The sequence below is a fragment of the Diabrotica virgifera genome, chromosome 4 (assembly GCF_917563875.1).
Source record: "Diabrotica virgifera virgifera chromosome 4, PGI_DIABVI_V3a".
In the NCBI taxonomy this organism is placed as follows: domain Eukaryota; kingdom Metazoa; phylum Arthropoda; class Insecta; order Coleoptera; family Chrysomelidae; genus Diabrotica; species Diabrotica virgifera.
In genome coordinates, this window is record NC_065446.1 from 264,872,331 (window position 1) to 264,890,673 (window position 18,343).

General features: G+C 33.8%; 1 protein-coding gene across 6 annotated transcripts in view; it reads left to right on the forward strand.

The window, feature by feature from the left end:
- Positions 1 to 18,343, forward strand: part of LOC114325166 (6-phosphofructo-2-kinase/fructose-2,6-bisphosphatase) — a 103,638-nt gene that overhangs the window by 75,193 nt on the left and 10,102 nt on the right. For 5 of the 6 annotated variants that reach the window (XM_028273146.2, XM_028273170.2, XM_050648946.1 and 2 more), the window contains exons 3-6: positions 2,535 to 2,831; positions 5,350 to 5,568; positions 8,307 to 8,541; positions 11,835 to 11,962. In XM_028273146.2, coding sequence (XP_028128947.1) covers positions 2,535 to 2,831; positions 5,350 to 5,568; positions 8,307 to 8,541; positions 11,835 to 11,962 — 879 coding nt within the window. Of the gene's footprint in view, positions 1 to 2,534; positions 2,832 to 5,349; positions 5,569 to 8,306; positions 8,542 to 11,834; positions 11,963 to 12,070; positions 14,176 to 18,343 lie in introns of those variants that run through there. The other variant, XM_028273151.2, reaches the window with a different exon arrangement.

Consider the following 18,343-nt stretch of genomic DNA (forward strand, 5'->3'; position numbering starts at 1 on the left):
TGTGTCAATTAATTAAATTTAAAATATTTTTTTGGACACCCTGTAAAGTTAATTATGTTTATGCTTATATTACTGAATAGAGAATTGAATACCCTTTCAAATGAGCTATCACACGACCCCTATTCTCATTTAAAAAAATCATCGATTGTGCCATCACGCCCAGATAGATGACGTCACTAGTAAGATATATATGTACGTCAAAAAATCGTAATATAAAAATCGACCTGTTTCGGGAATTTCTAATAATGTTGTTTATTTAGCTAATAATGAATTTATGCGTTACTTTACAACTGTATATACCGTTATTGTTTTCAAAACTACACATATCATTCCTTGTCACTTTCCACAAGGAATTCTAGCTCCTCACTCTACGAACTGTAACTAGTAGCTCCTGATCCTGAATCTCACAGCTTAAACACACTCTGTCTCTCCTACTACATCCCACTCATCCTTTAACCAATGAAAAGAATCAACCATTCCTTCCATTTACCATTGACCAATAGAAAAATCAAAGCATATTCTAAAACAAACCCACTCCATGACCAGGTTATTGTTCTAACCAATCTTCTTCTTCTTGTGCCACTCCTATCGGAGATTGGAAATCATCAAGGCTACCCTGACTTTGTTTACAGCTGACCTAAAAAGTTCATTAGTGGTGCAGCCAAACCACTCTCTTCAATTCCGCATCCACGACGTTCTTCTACGGCCTGGATTCCGTTTTCCTTCTATTTTTCCTTGCATTATATTTTGAAGTAATGCGTATTTATGACCTCTCATCAGGTGACCTAAATACTCGAGTTTTCTTCGTTTTATCGTTAATAAAATTTCTGGGTCTCTTCCTATCCTTCGTATTACTTCAAGATTTGTGATTCTTTCAACCCAACTTATCTTCAGCATTCGACGGTAGCCCCACATCTCGAAATTTTCAATATTTTTTATGTTGTTCTGTTTGAGAGTCCAGGCCTCTACACCGTATAATAGCGTGTTAAATACGTAGCCACTTAGCATTCTTAATCGTAGAGGGATGCTTATATCTCTGTTGCAGAAGAATTTTCTCATCTTTATGAAGGTGGCCCTGGCAATTTCGATACGTCTTTTTATTTCATTGTTTTGGTCTCCAGTTTCGTTTATTAAAGTTCCCAAGTATTTATAACTTGATACTTTTTCAATTTGAATGCCGTTTATACTAATATGTGCTGGTTGTGTCATGATTTTACTGAAGACCATATACTTGGTTTTTTTGATATTAATGTTTATGTCATAATTGTTGCAAGCAATATTTATGTTTGTAAGTAATCGTTGTAATTCTTCTACTGTTCTTGCAACTAGTACAGTGTCGTCTGCGTATCGAATATTATTTACAACCTCTCCATTGATTACGATTCCTTCATTTGCTTGCAAAAGGGCTTCCTGACAGATGCTTTCACTATATAGATTAAATAGCAGTGGTGACAAAATGCATCCCTGTCTTACTCCTCTACGTATTTCTATTGCTTTTGATATCTCGTTTTCTATTTTGATGTTAGCTTTCTGATTCCAATATAAGTTGAGAATTATTCGCAGATCTTTATTATCTATGTCTTTTCTTTCAAGAATGTCTCTTAGCCTATCGTGGCGTACTCTGTCAAACGCTTTTTCAAAATCGATAAAACATGCATGTACTTCTTGATTAACGTCTAGGCATCTTTGTGTAAGAACATTCAAACCGAAGAGAGCTTCTCGAGTACCTAGTCCTTTTCTGAACCCCATCTGTGTATTACTAATATCTGACTGTAACTTTTGATAAACTCGGTTGTGGATGATTTTTAGAAATATCTTTAGTAGATGGCTCATTAAAGATATTGTTCGATGTTCTGAACATTCTTTTGCATTGGATTTCTTTGGCAGTGTAACGAATGTAGACAGCAATCTAACCAATAGAAAAGGATAAACAAAAAGGTCGGATGTTCTTAGATACCAACAAGTTCACATGTAGAACTGATCAGTCCACAATAATACAGGATAGTCACTTGACATAATCCATAGCTTCGCATCAGACAGTCTCACGGATTTCAGTAGCCAGAAAAATAACAAATCTTTTGCCGGCGGATTTATTACTCATGTTCTAGATCAGTGGTTCCCAAACTTTTATGTCTGACGACCCACTTTCTAATATTTTTTCATATTCGCCACCCATCCCTCTCCCATGATGATAGAATAAAATAAATTACACGGTCACTGTACTCTACTCAGCTACTGTAAGAGTCACGGCGCGACCCATCTGAAATCAGTCCGCGACCCACTAGTGGGTCGCGACCCACCGGTTGGGAAACTCTGTTCTAGATAAACATCAACTCCAAACATGAATATGCACTCTCTATCAGGAATAGACAAGCTTGAGATCTTCTATATACCAGGGTGGTAATAAAATAAGTTTTTTTTAATTCGAATATAATTTAGGAAAATAATAGGTTGGAATGATTGTGTTTTTGGCACCGTTTCAATATTATCCCTTACTGTGTTAGTATAAGTTTCTCCAGTTTTTTCTTTTGTAGATTTGTGATGATCCGAATATAATAGAACAGAACATAATGGAAGTAAAGGTTAGCAGTCCCGATTATGCAAATATAAATAAAGATGCCGTTCTAACCGATTTCCTGCAAAGAATACAGCACTACCAAGAGAAATATGATCCCTTAGATGAGGTTGCTGAAAAGGACATATCGTTCATGAAAATATATAACACCGGTGAAAAGGTTGTGGTGCATAAACACGAAGGGCATGTGCAAGCTAGGATTGTATATTATTTAATGAATATACATATTACACCTAGGACTATTTATTTAACTAGGGTGAGTACATCAACGGTTTTTTTCTTATTGTGGTTAATTTGCTCGAAATTTCATACAGAAATAGAAGAAAACAGAAATATACAAAAATTTTCATCTATTTATTATAGGGCTTTTCATCGATTGTCATTTGTTTCGAGCTTCTGTCATATGTTGTATAATATGAAAAGAAACAAATGAAATAGAGAATGCGGAAAAATCCCCTTACGAATAATTCACACATCCACTACTTCGGGTTGGAAAAAAGTAGTGGATGTGTGAATTATTCGTAAGGGGATTTTTCCGCATTCTCTATTTCATTTGTTTGTTTTCGTACGAGTGGTCGTCCAAACCATCAACTTTGGATCTTTTGATCACTGAGTGTTTCAAAGATCTACATCTTTTGTTTGTATAATATGTGTACAATATTAATATACACGGATTATACGACATATTATGACAGAAGCTCGAAACAAATGACTGTGAATGAAAAGTCCTATTATCAATTTTGTGAAATATCTTCGTTTTTAATAAAATGTTGATGCTAGGCAAACAGTATTGCAGGTACACGTATTAATTGTTGCGTGAATTTAGGTAATTTTAAAACGTTTTTATATACTTGGCTTGGTCTTTGTAACTATGTCATTTTAAATTTTGTAATCCATTTTAAAAATAGTTCTATGCTACCTAGGCACCTGAAATTTTCAGAATATCTCAGAACTAGCTAACAATGCAATATTTAACTGCTATTATGGATATATCGTTTTAAGGGAGCTAGAGCTCATTAAAGATGGCGTCTTGGAATTAGTTTTTTCTTAAATATCTCCAGAGTACTTGTATGCAGAAAAACGAAAACTGGTACTTTTATTTATCTTCCAAAGATAAATCAATTTCATCAATTTCGACATTCTAGTACCAGTCATATGCGTCCGTTTTGGGTAGGCCAACACGGTTATTTTATTGCATAACTTTTTATCTTAGTTTTGAAGCATTTTTGACATTTGATGGTTAAATATGTTATTTGTGGATATATCGCATACATTTGATCACAGCGATATAGAGGCCACACAATCTCAACAATGTTACCCATAGCCCCATTAACTAGTCCTTTTTCGACATTAATGTTAGCTCGTGACATTATTCTTGCGCAGACGAATATCTCCAACTCCTTTAGTTATCCACCTATAAGTGCTATAGGGGGGAAAGGGTTGGCCTGGAGCATTGGAGCGTGGTGGAGTGATTCCTGTATGACACGAATTAATACACCTCGCTCCAATGAATTGTTGCAACCGGAGTGAACATTTTTTGGAGTGAACAAGTTTCACAGACTGGGTTGAATCACATTGCTTGTTTGCTTACTCAAACTGCCATATATCACCTCGTAGCTCGTAGTGTATCTGGAATTCCAAATTAAATTTGAAAGCCAAGTACCTATGCAATAGACATAAAATTTTATGAAATATATTTTGATGAATAAATAATTTCCAATATTTCTCTTAAGGTTGTGTGTTTGGTGTGTTTGTAAGGTAACATTTTCTTTGATTTATATGAGTTTAAAGTCGATTAAAAAATTCCTTTATGACATAGAAATTGAAACAACAAAATAGTTTATAATTTTATACTGGGTTCTATATAAATAACGAAAACGTTTTATTATAAAAAATTATTTTTTATAAAAGTGTAATTATTATGATATTTTACTTTGAAATACATATTAATTAAAAATACATAATAAAAATGAAATTTTAGATAAATTAGAACATTATTCAAGTTGTTTTTATGTTATATAAATTGAGAACAATATAAGCAGATCAATACAAAATAAATCAATAAATCAATAAATCGTGACAAAGAAGTATAACTTCTTAAATGCTCAAAAAGAACACACTCTTTTTTTTACGGACAGAGTTGTATAATTCCAATATCCGCTAACTCCACACGCAACATATTTTCAGTAAAAGCAAAAAACTGTATTTATTATTTCAGAGCCCTGTCTAAATGAATTGAAATTATTCCATTAGGGAATGTAATTCTAATTTGTTGATAACCCTGATTTACGTAAGTTGATTAATAAAACAAAAGATAAAAATTTATTTATGTATCAAAAAGTGGATTTAGCAGGTTTTGAAACTAACCAGTGGAGATAACGTGGAATTAGAGAACTTTGTTTATAACTACAGGTTAATTCTTCTTTTATTAGAACATGCTTTTTCAACTTGTTTTTATTTCTTTCAATATTTTAATAAATAAAAGAAAATTACGGACAAAAATATTCACACAGTTTTGAACTATACCGTCATATTGAAATCTTCAGAATGAAGGGAGCTGGCGGGTTTTGGAAAAAATTCTTAACGTTACTGTCAAATTTAGTCGGGATCTGGCGGTTTTAGGTTTTTAGGTACAAAACGAACATAATAACATCTAAAAAATTGCACAGACTATCTAAAAACAAAGATAGTTCAAAATATGCAAAAAGTGGAGTTAGCGGATATTGGAAATATACGACAGAGAAATGTTAATCATACAATGTTAAAACTTTTAGCATGGTGAAAGTGAACAGAATTTAGAAGGTAGAATAGGCGGAGATTCGAATTTAAGCCCCAGAGGTAGGCAGTACGCGCACGCATTGGCGCAATTCATTCGAGATCAAAAGTTGGACGGTTTAAGAATCTGGACCTCATGGTTGAAAAGAACCATACAAACGGTGTCCGGCCTTCACGTTCCACAAGAAAGATGGAAGGCTCTCAACGAGATAGATGCGGTAAGTTCCATTCAAGTTTGCTTTTCATTAATAATAGTTGAACCGAGCAGAAGTCGTCTACTTGATTGGATCATCCCAGAGAACAGCAGTTCTCGCCAGTGGCGCACAACCCCTCTACATGCGACACTATATATACACGAAATTTTCGATTTTCTAAATCTGACTGAATTGAAAATTAAGCCAAATCCCATCTTAAAATTTAAAAAGACTCGCTCATCCAGATGTCAACCATCCATTTTGGTCTGAGAGGGTGGACTTTACGGCCCTTTCCATTTAGGGGCTGTTTTGTGTTCTCGTCCCCAAAACTCCCAAAAATTTCGAAAATTAAATCCGACCTTTGCAGCTTCCGATAGTACTGATCATTACCTTTCTAACGCATGTCTAATTTTGAAAATCTGTTATACCATTCACAAGTTACCGAGCTCAGAAGTATGATTGAATGTTTGTAATGTGTGTATGTATGTGTGTGTAAAAGTTAAGGGGGGCTGTGTTTCAAAAGGGGGTCAGAACCGGTGTAGCTTTTGACTTTTGACCATCCATAAGCCAGCTATATATAGGACTGGGTAGGTACAAACCGGCATATTTTTTGGGGTATATACCTTAAGTTCAAGTAGAGACAGGAAAACCGCAAATAGACCAAATCAATAGCGTCGAGTTAAACTTTCAAATGGTGTCTAAGCGGTCAGGATCAGATATACATACGGCTCAGTATAGCCGAAAAGCTGAAAAAGTAAACTTTGAAAATTTTGGTTTTTCGACAATTACTCAAAATTTCAACCTACGAAATGTGCCAATAACTGAGCGTTTTTAGGAGGACTCTAGACACCCCTATTATAACGGTGTATACCTCATATCTCGGAAAATTCGAATTTTTAAGTTATACAGTGGGTGATCAAATTATTAGAGCCACCTCAGAAAATTTTACTTTTTGTACTTAATGGTACCTATGTAAGTTTTTCTTTATATATGTCCACAGCTGTCTTGAAACCATAGAAATTGATGCTATTTTTCTGTTTAGTTTATTTTTCTGGAAGTCTCAAAGTTTATTATAAGTCTAAAAACCAAGAATACAAAATAATATGCACACGAGTTACAGCTGGGCTGGGCAGCACTGACAAACAATGGCATATGAGTCACGCATTACCACGGCTGCTGTGTTGTCACTATTGCTAGACTATTTATTACACTTTCATAAAGTGTTATGGTTTGTTCAACAGTAAATGGTTGAGTTCAATTAGTGTGGTTGTAAATATTATTAAATTTATCTGACCTGGCCCATTGTTAAGACCCACCCGGAGCGATAAGCAACCGAGGTAGACAGAGTTGGTCTTTTGACAATGAACACTGACTAGACGGTACTCCCATTAAAGCAAAGAAATTTTACCAGAAGACATAATATTTAAATTTTACCTGAAACCGGGCCTTTTATACTATTATCGGTTAATCCAGGATGTTTATAATGGTAACTAATTGGACTCAACCATTTACTGTTAAACATACCATACAAGATAATCAAATGGAAACAAACGCATTAGGTAATATATTATACAGTGACGAGCGCGCTAATAACCGGCAGAATAACGCAAAAGATGGAAAACACATTGAGTTGTGACATAAAAAGAAATGAAACTAGTGGAGGTGGGAGATTTAGCAATAAAAACCTATCCACTTGCGTTCTATTTATTGCTTCCCACCTTTAGACGTATCAGAGGAGTACCTATGTCAACTAAAACTGTCACAGTGGCAGTTGCCAAACTCGTCTGATACGTGTAAAGGTGGGAAGCAATAAGTAGAATGTAAATGTATAGATTTTTATCGCTAAATCTCCCACCTCCACTAGTTTCATTTCTTTTTATGTCACAACTTAATGTGTTTTCCATCTTTTGCGTTATTCTGCCGGTTATTAGCGCGCTCATCACTGTATACCCTTTTTGTAAAAAATTGAATTTTTCTAGATGGCTCTAATAATTTGATCACCCACTGTAGGCTTCATAAATATGATCAAATCTATTTCCTAAGAGAAAAAACGGTTTTTCAAGCTCTATTCCTGTAATACCTTCAGCTATCATACTTGACCTTGGATGCATCGGATACTACTTGTCAATACGTTTCAAACTCATATTTAGTAATCAAAATCGATTACGCCGTTTAGAAGTTATCGAACCCCAAAAGTATAATCCATTTAACCATTATCGCTGAAATGGTTTATGTAGTTGTAGTGGTTACAACGCTAAATTTAATCTGGCAATCCGAGTTCATTTGGCCGCCATCCCAATTATTTTTCAATCTTTTTCGAATAGAAAATAGATCTAGTGTACATTTGATGGACACAAAGAATTATATTGAAAAAAAAAAGGATTAGGATGGCTGGGATATGAACTCGGATTGTCCTATCACAAGATTAGTGTCGTAACTACTAATCAACGTACGTCATTTGGGAGATATTGCGACAAAGGCGACCATTTATAACGCTTAACGTGTAATCGAGAAACATTACATTCAACTGCATACATTTCATTTATAAAGAACTTAAAAAAAAACTCCCGATACAAGAATAAAAACTACTAAGCGTCGTAAGTAATATTATTATCATTGTAGCTGGAATATTGTATGCGCAACTCATTTTTACCGCGTTTACCGGTTTTTTATTCTTGTTAAGATATAGGGGAAAGCAGTACCGTATATTTCCGGAAACGTACGAGTTTGTAACAGCTAACGTCGTTTTCTTTTTATTTAAGGGTGTTTGTGAAGAGATGACGTACGAAGAAATCAAAGAAAAATATCCGGAAGAATTCGCAGCTAGAGACATGAATAAATTTGCGTACAGATATCCCAGGGGCGAAAGTTACGAGGACTTGGTGGCTCGTTTAGAACCCGTCATTATGGAGTTAGAACGCCAGGGTAATGTTCTTGTAGTTTCCCATCAAGCCGTGTTACGATGTCTGTTAGCTTATTTCTTAGACAAAACCGCAGGTAAGATTTTACTTTACCCGTTATTATTATTGTTATGGACTTTTATTTGTTTTTTTTCACTATACATGCTGATCGACAGTATGTTGTCATTTACAATGGCGAATGGGCGACAATCTGTAAATCATTCAGATTATCGGCAAAAACTATGGTGTCATCTGCATATCTATAATATAATGTTATTCAACCATTAACCGTTTATTAATATTCCTTTCGCACAATCGTCTAAATCTTCCTTAAATACCCATTCAGAATAAATATTGAATAGTAGTGGAGATAAAATACAGCACTGTCGTACTCCTCGTTCTATTGCAATTTTATCAGTTAACTGGTCTTCTATTTTCATTTTGGCCGATTGATTGTAATACATGTTTCTGATAATTCTCAGATCTTTGTTGTCAATTCCAATTTCTTGCATTAGAGTTATTAATTTGTCATGTTTTACTCTGTCAAATGTTTTCTGATAATTTATAAAGTATAAGTATATCTCACAATTTACATCCATGCATCTCTGAAATAGCACTTGTACAGCAAAAAGGGCCTCCCGTGTTAGCAGAGCATCACGAAATCCGAATTGTGTTCTTGTTAGTTTTTCCTCGCACTGTATATATTCTTTTGTGAATGACCTTTACAAATGTTTTAAACAAATGGCTCGTAAGGCTTATAATTATATAGTCTTCGCACTTTCTTGTATTGGATTTTTTTGGAAGATTTATAAGTTGATTCTAGCCATTTTTGGAGAATTATGCCTGTGTCATATATTATATTGTTAAATAAATTTGTCAACCATTTTATGCCGTCGTAGTCCATAAGTTTTAAGAATTTTTTTCTTCTTTAAGTGCCATCTCCGCGACGAAGGTTGGCAATCATTATAGCTGTTTTGACCTTCGAGGCAGTTGCTCTGAACAGCTGCAACCAAACCATTCTCTCAGGTTCCTCAACCAGAAAACGCGTCTACTTCCTACGCTTCTCCTACCCCCTATATTTCCTTGAATTATGAATCTCAAGATGTTATATCTCTCGCCTCTTGTCACATATCATCACAGGCGTTGCAATTTCCTTTCTTTTATTGTGTTTTCAATTACCCTCTCTCTCTCTCTCTCTCTCTCTCTCTGCCAATTCTCCTTAACACTTGTATATTCGTCAACCTCTATCTACCCATGAAATCCTTAACACTCTTATTCTAAATGTCCACATTTCAAACGCGTTAACTCGATTTATCGCATTTTGATTTAATATCTTAAAATTTTCTACAGATGCGCTATTGTAAACGTGGCTGTATATTTGTAAATAATTGGAAAATATGGCAGTGAACTGTGTCTACAGTGTTTCAAAGTCGATCATCCTGTATATATACTGTTAATATCTGCTTTCTATTACTTTTATTTTAATTGAGTATTTATTTACTTAATTATTGAATTGACGCAAATCATACATAAACAATTAATAAAAATTCTCAGGGTGCCTTTTTGTCATAAAAATTAACTAAAATTCTCTTAGGTTATACTTATCCTTTCTCGTGGGTTCAGTATCTCTTAGTTGATCCTTATCGGGATAAAATAGGAAAAGGAAATAAATAGAAAAATTATAAATACAGTAGAACTTCGATAATGCGGACGTCAAAAATCCGGACCGTCAATAATCCGGATTTGTATCTAGCAAAAATATCTGATTCTTTTAAAATAAATTAAGAACTTCGTTGCGAAAAACGAACCTTTACCGCAGTTCAAAAATATTTTACACATTTTTTTAAAAGCCCAAATAGTGACTGATGTTTTTACTGTACACATGGTGCTATTTTAAATTAATTACAATACAGTGTTTAAACATAAAAAAATGTTTTGATTAATTTCACCTCTAGACACTTTACTGTACAAGAGAAAACATAAAATTTCAAAACGTTTGTTGTACTTTAATGTGTATACTGGCCTTTTTTTGAGGTAATTTCGATAATCCGGATAATTTGATAATCCGGATGGGGTCCGGTCCCGATTAATCCGGATTATTGACGTTCTACTGTAAGCACATACAAATACCTTTATTATCAAAAGCAATGCTCTGAAAATCATAATTGTCCAAATGAAACTTTTACCATATAATTAATCTAATTTAAACAAATATTTATCGCTTTGTTCCTGATACCATTTATAAAATAAGCTAAACAAACAAATTTAGGTATTTGCAAAACTACTTATACTTCCTACTAAGGAACCCTAATGGTTATGGAACCCCTACTAGGAAATGTTGGAACCCTAATTTATATGCTTTTACGCAAATATCTTAACTTCTGATTATAAAGAACATCTATCACATAAGTTATTGACTGACCTTTTTGATTTACACACAATGATGTCTCCTCTTGACCAAAACAGCTCTTCCTTGTTGATTATGTTAGGCTACCAATCAAAGCCCTCTCCGTTCTTAGCATCAATCCAGCAGCATACCAGCAACTATTTCTCCAAAACACAAGCCAGGCCGCTTTTGACCAGTACTCGTTCAATAAACTCCAAAACTCTCTCCTCTCTTTCTCTCAATAATAATCTCCCGAGACCCAAGTAAATTTTTTAACTTGGTGTCATAAATAATTTTAAAAACTATAGTTCTTGTAACTTACTCTCTTGGACTTTACAGAATCAAAGAGGTTTTTCTTCTCAATTTGATTTGTCTCTCGTTCCACTTTTCAGCTACTCTCCACTATCAAACAACCACTAGTACTTGCTTCTGAACTATACGCGAAAACTTTCGACTGACTTTCTCGGATACCGACTACATAATAATCTTTCTTTTCCAAACTGTCTGAACATTCAAAACCTCTCTTTCCCCCTTCCAAATTGCCAAGCCAATCAGAAACATTTCTCTTTTCCATTCGAAAAAAGCAGGCATTCTTTCAAACAATACTTCTACTCAAACTAATCACTTTTCGGAAATTATACAAAATTCTTGTGTTTAAACAAACAGACTTAAAATTCCAAATCTCTCTACCTTTATTTTTCTAAAAACTAATAATTAAAATTACCTGTGGATTTTACCTTTCCCGTAACAAACAATCTCCTTAAAATTATAATCCGAAATAAATTGTCTTTCACTTCACTTATTTACAAATGTCTTTAATTCTTCAGGGAAAAACTCATTAAGGAGAAACCCACTGCGTAAAAGCTACCTTCTAATAACTAGTTACAAATCAATATACAGGGTGTATCAAATTTATGTGCCCGCGTTAAATTAAAAAAAAATAAATTTTTACTCTATCTTTGATTGATAAAGTGATACATAATAATACATATTGTTATTTTCAGATGAATTACCGTACTTAGAAGTTCCGCTCCATACGATCATCAAACTAACACCAGTAGCGTACGGTTGTAGAGTAGAAAAAATACCTTTAAATATCGAATGCGTAGATACCCACAGAGCTAAGCCGAAGGTAAGTTGATGGTCGTCTTTCGATCCGAATTTTCATGTCACATTAGCATTTTCTTTCATCTTTTTCGCTTTTGATTAACTATTTTCTCGCATGTAACTGTTTTTTTAGGATCAACGCCAAAACCCACCAGTTACAAAAGAAAACTAAAACAAATCTTAGAAAATGACTAACTAAACCGTTGTCGCTGTCTTTATGTGTATTAACAATGAGATAAATCGGAAATCTTGACGACTTTTCTGATATATCGATTTCAAATACGCTATAGGGTAGTATTTAAAGCATATAAATACAAGAAACCAAAATGTCGTTCGTTTTAAACGAACATTTTAAAATTTACCAAAAAAAATTAAATGAGATATAATTCAGTCAATTTGTACTCTAGGAGCTCCCTCGATCGTGGGAAAATTTTTGGGGTAGTTCTGATTTCTTTCATTCTGCATATATTATGGGGTGCTGAATCCGAATATGTGGTTTGCGGACAAATTTCGTGACGCAACATTGAAAAAATCGCGAAAAGCGAAAAATTTCTGCTCTTTCCCGCTTTTTTGCTTAAATCTCGAAAACTCTTAACTTTTAGTAAATGGTCTATTAACAGAAATTGAAGTATGTATTACTTTAAATTCTCTACAAATATCATTATTTAGTTTTTTTTTCAGATCAACCGTTCAGTCTAAAGTGCGAGTTGAAAATTGTCAATTTTTAACGGTCTCTGCAAAATCCACTTTTTACATTCCAAAACTTTATTTTTGAAGTTATACTTCTTTGGGCGCGTTGGGAGTAAATGTATATGTGCGCGAATTCACCAAAAGTCTTGGTCCTGGGCGCAGCTTAAACGTTATTCGTCCTCTGATTGGGTATTAAAATGACCTGTTAATAATTGTTCAATATGGAGGTTATGTGTAAACAAATGTTGTGTATATTAGTTTTTATTGTTGTGAGAACAAAGACAAAAGCAAGTTTATAATTGTAGTGACTTTTTAAATAGTTTTTAAAAGCAACAAGTACGTAATTGTAAAAGTTTCAGTATTGTAATAAAAAATTACATACCTATTTGTAAAATGTACCTAGCTACTTAGTAGGTAATGCTTTGATTTATATAATTTGATTATCAACACAATTTCTACCAATCTTCACCTAATATATTGTTTTTTTGTATATGTTTTGTTGTATTTTAATATTTTAATTCCACAAAAATTAAACTAATTTGGTTAAACTAAGAAAATAAGCAACTGTCAAAAAATAAAACTTTCACTTGGTGTATCTTCTCACATCACGTTTCATTTTTTAATGTCTTTGCGTGTGTTTTATTATTTTATTTTTTTAATTTTTGGTATTGTTTTAATAAAAATGTTTGGAAAGTAGTAAGTATTAAAATTAGTTTAATATTTTTAAATAAAATATTAATAAACTGTTTAAAGTATATTGATTTCGTTGAAATTATATAATAGAAGTATAACATCTTACTTGCGTACAAAGTACACACACATTCTTTTTTATTAGAATGCATATCTTAATGGGTATTAATATTAAGTACAAACATTATTTCTAACTTAGTAGTTATTAATATTACAAAAATTATAGTACAAAATGTTGTATAATACAAAATTATATGAGCCGTTGTCTTTTAGAAGGTCCTGGCTGTGGTTCCCCGGTGGCGATAGGCCCCAATACATGTTCTGCTTGTTCTCGAAAATAAAAGAGGTGGTGTCAGTTCTAAAGAAGAGTAGATGATTACAAAATAGATTGTTAGATACCTTCCGCTTCCGCATTGTGCTGAGGTTCTTCCATGGCATCGGGTCCTGGCTCAGAGTCTGATTGTTTCATCGTCAGCGTCAGGAGTCGTTTTCCTGGAAAATAAAAGAGGTGGTGAGATACTGACTTGTGATCATATAGCAAGGAGAGATCAATAACTACAAAATCATTTATGAGATTCTGCATACCACTGTCTCTTTCTTCAGTCTCTTCTACGTCTATGTCAGAGCTGTCTTCCAGGGGCTCAACGTTGTCACACAGTCCCTCGCATGATGTGCAAATTGCGGAACAATGGAGGCCTGTCTTCCTGAATCCACAATTGCGTTGGTAGTCCTTTTTACATTTACATGAACTATAGAGGAGTACATATTAAGTTTTGTGCAGGGTTCAAAGTGGTTGGCACTGGCACCAGACCACTAGTAGTTTTTTTCCACCCCTACTCACTTGGATCTTATTGTTGCTCGTCAGGTGTGGCTTGATATAAGAATAACCACTGCTGCACCTGATAGTAAACTCTCAGTGAATGTTCTCGTGCAGCAGCTTCGATAGGGAGTAATGAGGCAATGTTAGTCTTATTTTTGTATGATGAAGACACGTATTGTCTGTATCTCAAAACGTTCAAACTGGTCTCTATTTTTCCATATAGAGCCATGAGGAACATGTTTCCTGCTTTGGCAATCTCATAACGATGTGCATTAGGGTCTTTGAAAGCCTCAATGGTTGGTTGTAAGTCTGTGTTCTTCTGCAGGACTTAAGAAATTTCAGTTTCCCTTGATTAAACAATGCAGAAGTAATATCACTACCACTCATCGCATGTAGGAATAATATATGGTCCATTATGATTTTCTCAGTAGCCGGATGAGGGTTGTAGAGGCTTTGCGACTCGTCTTGGGACAAGCTCCGTGTCTGTATGTGCGGTGCCATCCATTAGCAAGTTTTAGTGCGTTATTGAAATTTCACACTTGTACATGGTGGTCTGCGTCGTTTTTACGCGGTGGTGTGCGCCGTCCGAACATTTTTAATAAAAAACGACATGTAAATATGTAATTCAATAAAAAAGCTTTTGTCTTTTTCCAAAATTTAATGTTGACTCGTTTCCCTTACAACCATTCCTTCTTTTTTTTAATAGACGAATAAGTTTTTAACATTTCCCCCGCCTAAAAAGTGGGTTTTGCAGAAACCGTTGAAAATTGCCCATTTTCAACTCGCACTACAGAGCCGACGGCTCGTCTGAAAATGAAACTAAACAGTGGTATTTGTAGAGAATTTTAAGTACTTTAATTCCTGTTGACAGACCATTTACTAAAAGTTAAAAGTTATCGAGATTTCTATCTCGATAACTTTTATCTAACTATCTCTATAAAGTTATTGTATTGATTTTGTATTAAAAAAAACGCATTTTTTAAGTGTTGTGTTCGGAAAATATACATTTTCAGTCAAAATTTTTGTTAAAATAGTTAAAGCAAACCTTAAGCACAAAAATTGTGGTAATTGTGTTGTTAATGACTCTATACGAGGGAGGATCAACTACGAACTCATTTTTGTTAAGGAATTGAATAATTTTAATTACAATAATTTTTCATGTATTTTTCCATTTGTACAAAAACTGTTAAGCTTAATAATCATCGTTTGTTATACCCTCCTGGTTGAGAACTACGTACTCCTTTCACTAGTAGAAAGAAGCAACAAGCATTACAGGTTTGAAAATGAAAGATAGTTTATGTTTCCCTTCGATTCAGAGGCGATATACAATCTCCAGATAACTGTTTCTGTCTTACGAGGTCTTCAGTGGAGCTGCGTGCATACCTCTGAATCAAAAAGAAGCCAAACTGTCTATTTAAGTCGAATTTCAAAAATTTGTAGTTTAAAATTCACTTTTGAGGCGCTATAGTGACATCTCTTAAAGAAAAGAGAAAAGTCCCAGATATAAAATTCACTATTAAAATAATTATTTAAACTTGAAACTTTTTTTATTGGGACCCCTTTCTGATAACATCCTTAATCTCTGACCTTTACAATTTATAAGAGAAGAGGCGACGGATAAAGAAAGCGAAAAGGACTCTACAATATGCAGTCACAATCCACTTTCATTCGTCTAGGAAAAAAGGTTCGAAAGAAAGTTCCTAATACTCAAAATCTGAGTAAAGATAAAAGTAAAAATGAAAGAAAGTTTTTGTTTCCTTTCGATTTCCTTTAGATACACTGTCTTTCATTTTCTCTTTTATCTGTACTCAGATTTTGAGTATTAGGAACTTTCTTTCGGACCTTTTTTCCTAGACGAATGAAAGCGGAATGTGACCGCATATTGTAGAGTCCTTTTCACTTTCTTTATTCGTCTTATAAATTCAGAGATCTTGTAAAGTCAGAGATTAAGGATGTTACTAGAAAGGGGTTCCAATAAGAAAAGTTTCCGATTTAAGTAATGATTTACTATTATTTTAATATTGAATTTTTTATCTGAGACTTTTCTCTTTTCATTACACTTTTGTTTGATCCCCCCTCGTATATTAATTTAAATAATCGAATAGTGACTTAACAACCTTAAGTCTTGATCATTTCATCTACTATTCCTTCTATACTTTAACTTTATGTTCTTTCAAAGGTTATTTTAACGAATACATCCATTTTTATGTCTAGATGTAATGATTGGGACCACGTAACTCAAATATTTTTACTAACATTAGCTTTGATTAGTATTATTTTACAAATTGTTGCTCAATTTTAAATTTAGGATAGTTTCTGTAAATATATTTGGTAGATAGAAAAAATAATAAAAGATCTAAAATAATCGGTAGCCAAAAAATATATCCAAAAATTATTTGCGAGGGAAGTTCAGAACGTAACAAAATACAAGTATAGGATGATAACACTCGGTTGCCGAAACGTTATACAAATCTCAAATCATCTAATCGAGCTGTCAGATTTAATCAACTGTTAACCAGTGAGGCGTTTCTGAAACGCCAATCGGGCTTTTCATCGATTGTCATTTGTATCGAGCTTCTGTCATGTGTTGTATAGTCTGTGTATATAAATATTATATACAGATTATACGACATATGACTGAAGCTCGAAACAAATGAGAATCGTTGAAAAGTCCTATTATAAAATTACAAATGATCATAGATCATGTAAATCGATGATCTGACATACGATTTGGTATCGATACTGTCAAAATCGGCTATCATCCTTCAATATTTTAATTATATTAACAATAGACGTATATATTAACATCAACATGACACTCTGTCGACAGAGTGTCATATTGAGCGAAGTGACGACACTATCTTTTTTTTGGCTCAGTGCTGTTTCACTCTTAAGCTTCATTTACACTTTGCAAGTTTACTGGCTGAAAATACTTGTAAGACTGGTGGAGTTGAGTTGGCATTGTAGTCTCCATGCTTTCCGATCTTGTGTTAAGTTTCTTGCACTTTCCAATGTCAATCCTTTCTTCTCAACTTCTTTCCTGATTTCATCTACCCACATAACTCTTGGTCTTCCTCTTTTGTTTTTCCCCCGCACTCTCAATACGCGTTTTGTTAGTCTCTCGTTCGACATTCTACACACGTACCCGAACCATTTCAATTGCCCCTCTACTATTTTTTCTTTGATTGATTCTAGTTTTAGGGTTTGTCTGATTGTTTCGTTTCGTATTTTGTCTGTCCTCTTTCTGTTTGCTATTTTCCTCAGGAACCTCATTTCCATAGCATCCATTCTGGATTTTTGTCTCCTCGTCAATGTCCATGCCTCGCTGCTATTCATGATTGTTGGTCTAACTACTGATCTAACGACTGCCGTTTTACTTTCTCCGGTATCTCCTTTTTTCCCAAAAATGTTGTTTTCGTAGTGTTAAATAAGCTTCCTGTTCGTCCCATTCTCTCGTTTATTTCCATGTCACTCCATGTCTTGTTTACCATTTGATTAAATTATTACGTCGTATTAATTGATTGATGAATAATTGATTATGTTGTATGTAAATACTAGCTCCGATAGTTGAGTCTATTTAATTTGCCAGTATCCTAATGTTAATAGTTTTCTAATTCTTCTCTTGGTTTTCTTTATTGATTCATCCAGTACCACTGAGAATAGAAGTATACTCAACACGCATCCTTGTTTGACGCCTTGACTTGTAGTAAATTCTCTGGATTCCTCGTTATTGGTTCTAACTGTATTTACATATTATATTATTTTTGTACATATCCTTTATTACTTCTATTATGTGCCTGTCCTTTCTTTTATAGTCTTCCATACGTCCTTTCTTGGATTACTATTGTTTTATAAATTAATGGTCACTGGTTCACGAACCTGTTTACGTTATAAAGGTTCTAAAAAAGTAGGTTTGAGAGATTTGGGCGAGAGTGCACAAAATTTACTGACTAGCATTTTAAATTCATTTCATTGAATTATTATTTTTAAATTCTTGCGAAATAGTGTATTCTTACTTTTTGGGCGTCCCTCGTATTTATATTACACAATGTATTCAGAATTTATAAAAGTCGCCATATAGATATTATAGTAAAACACTGTGCTGATTCTTTATACAATATTTAAAGTTTTTTATAGATAACTGTTTTGATAACTTTGACATTATTTTATCCTGTGAGTTATACCTAGATGTGATACATTTACTTG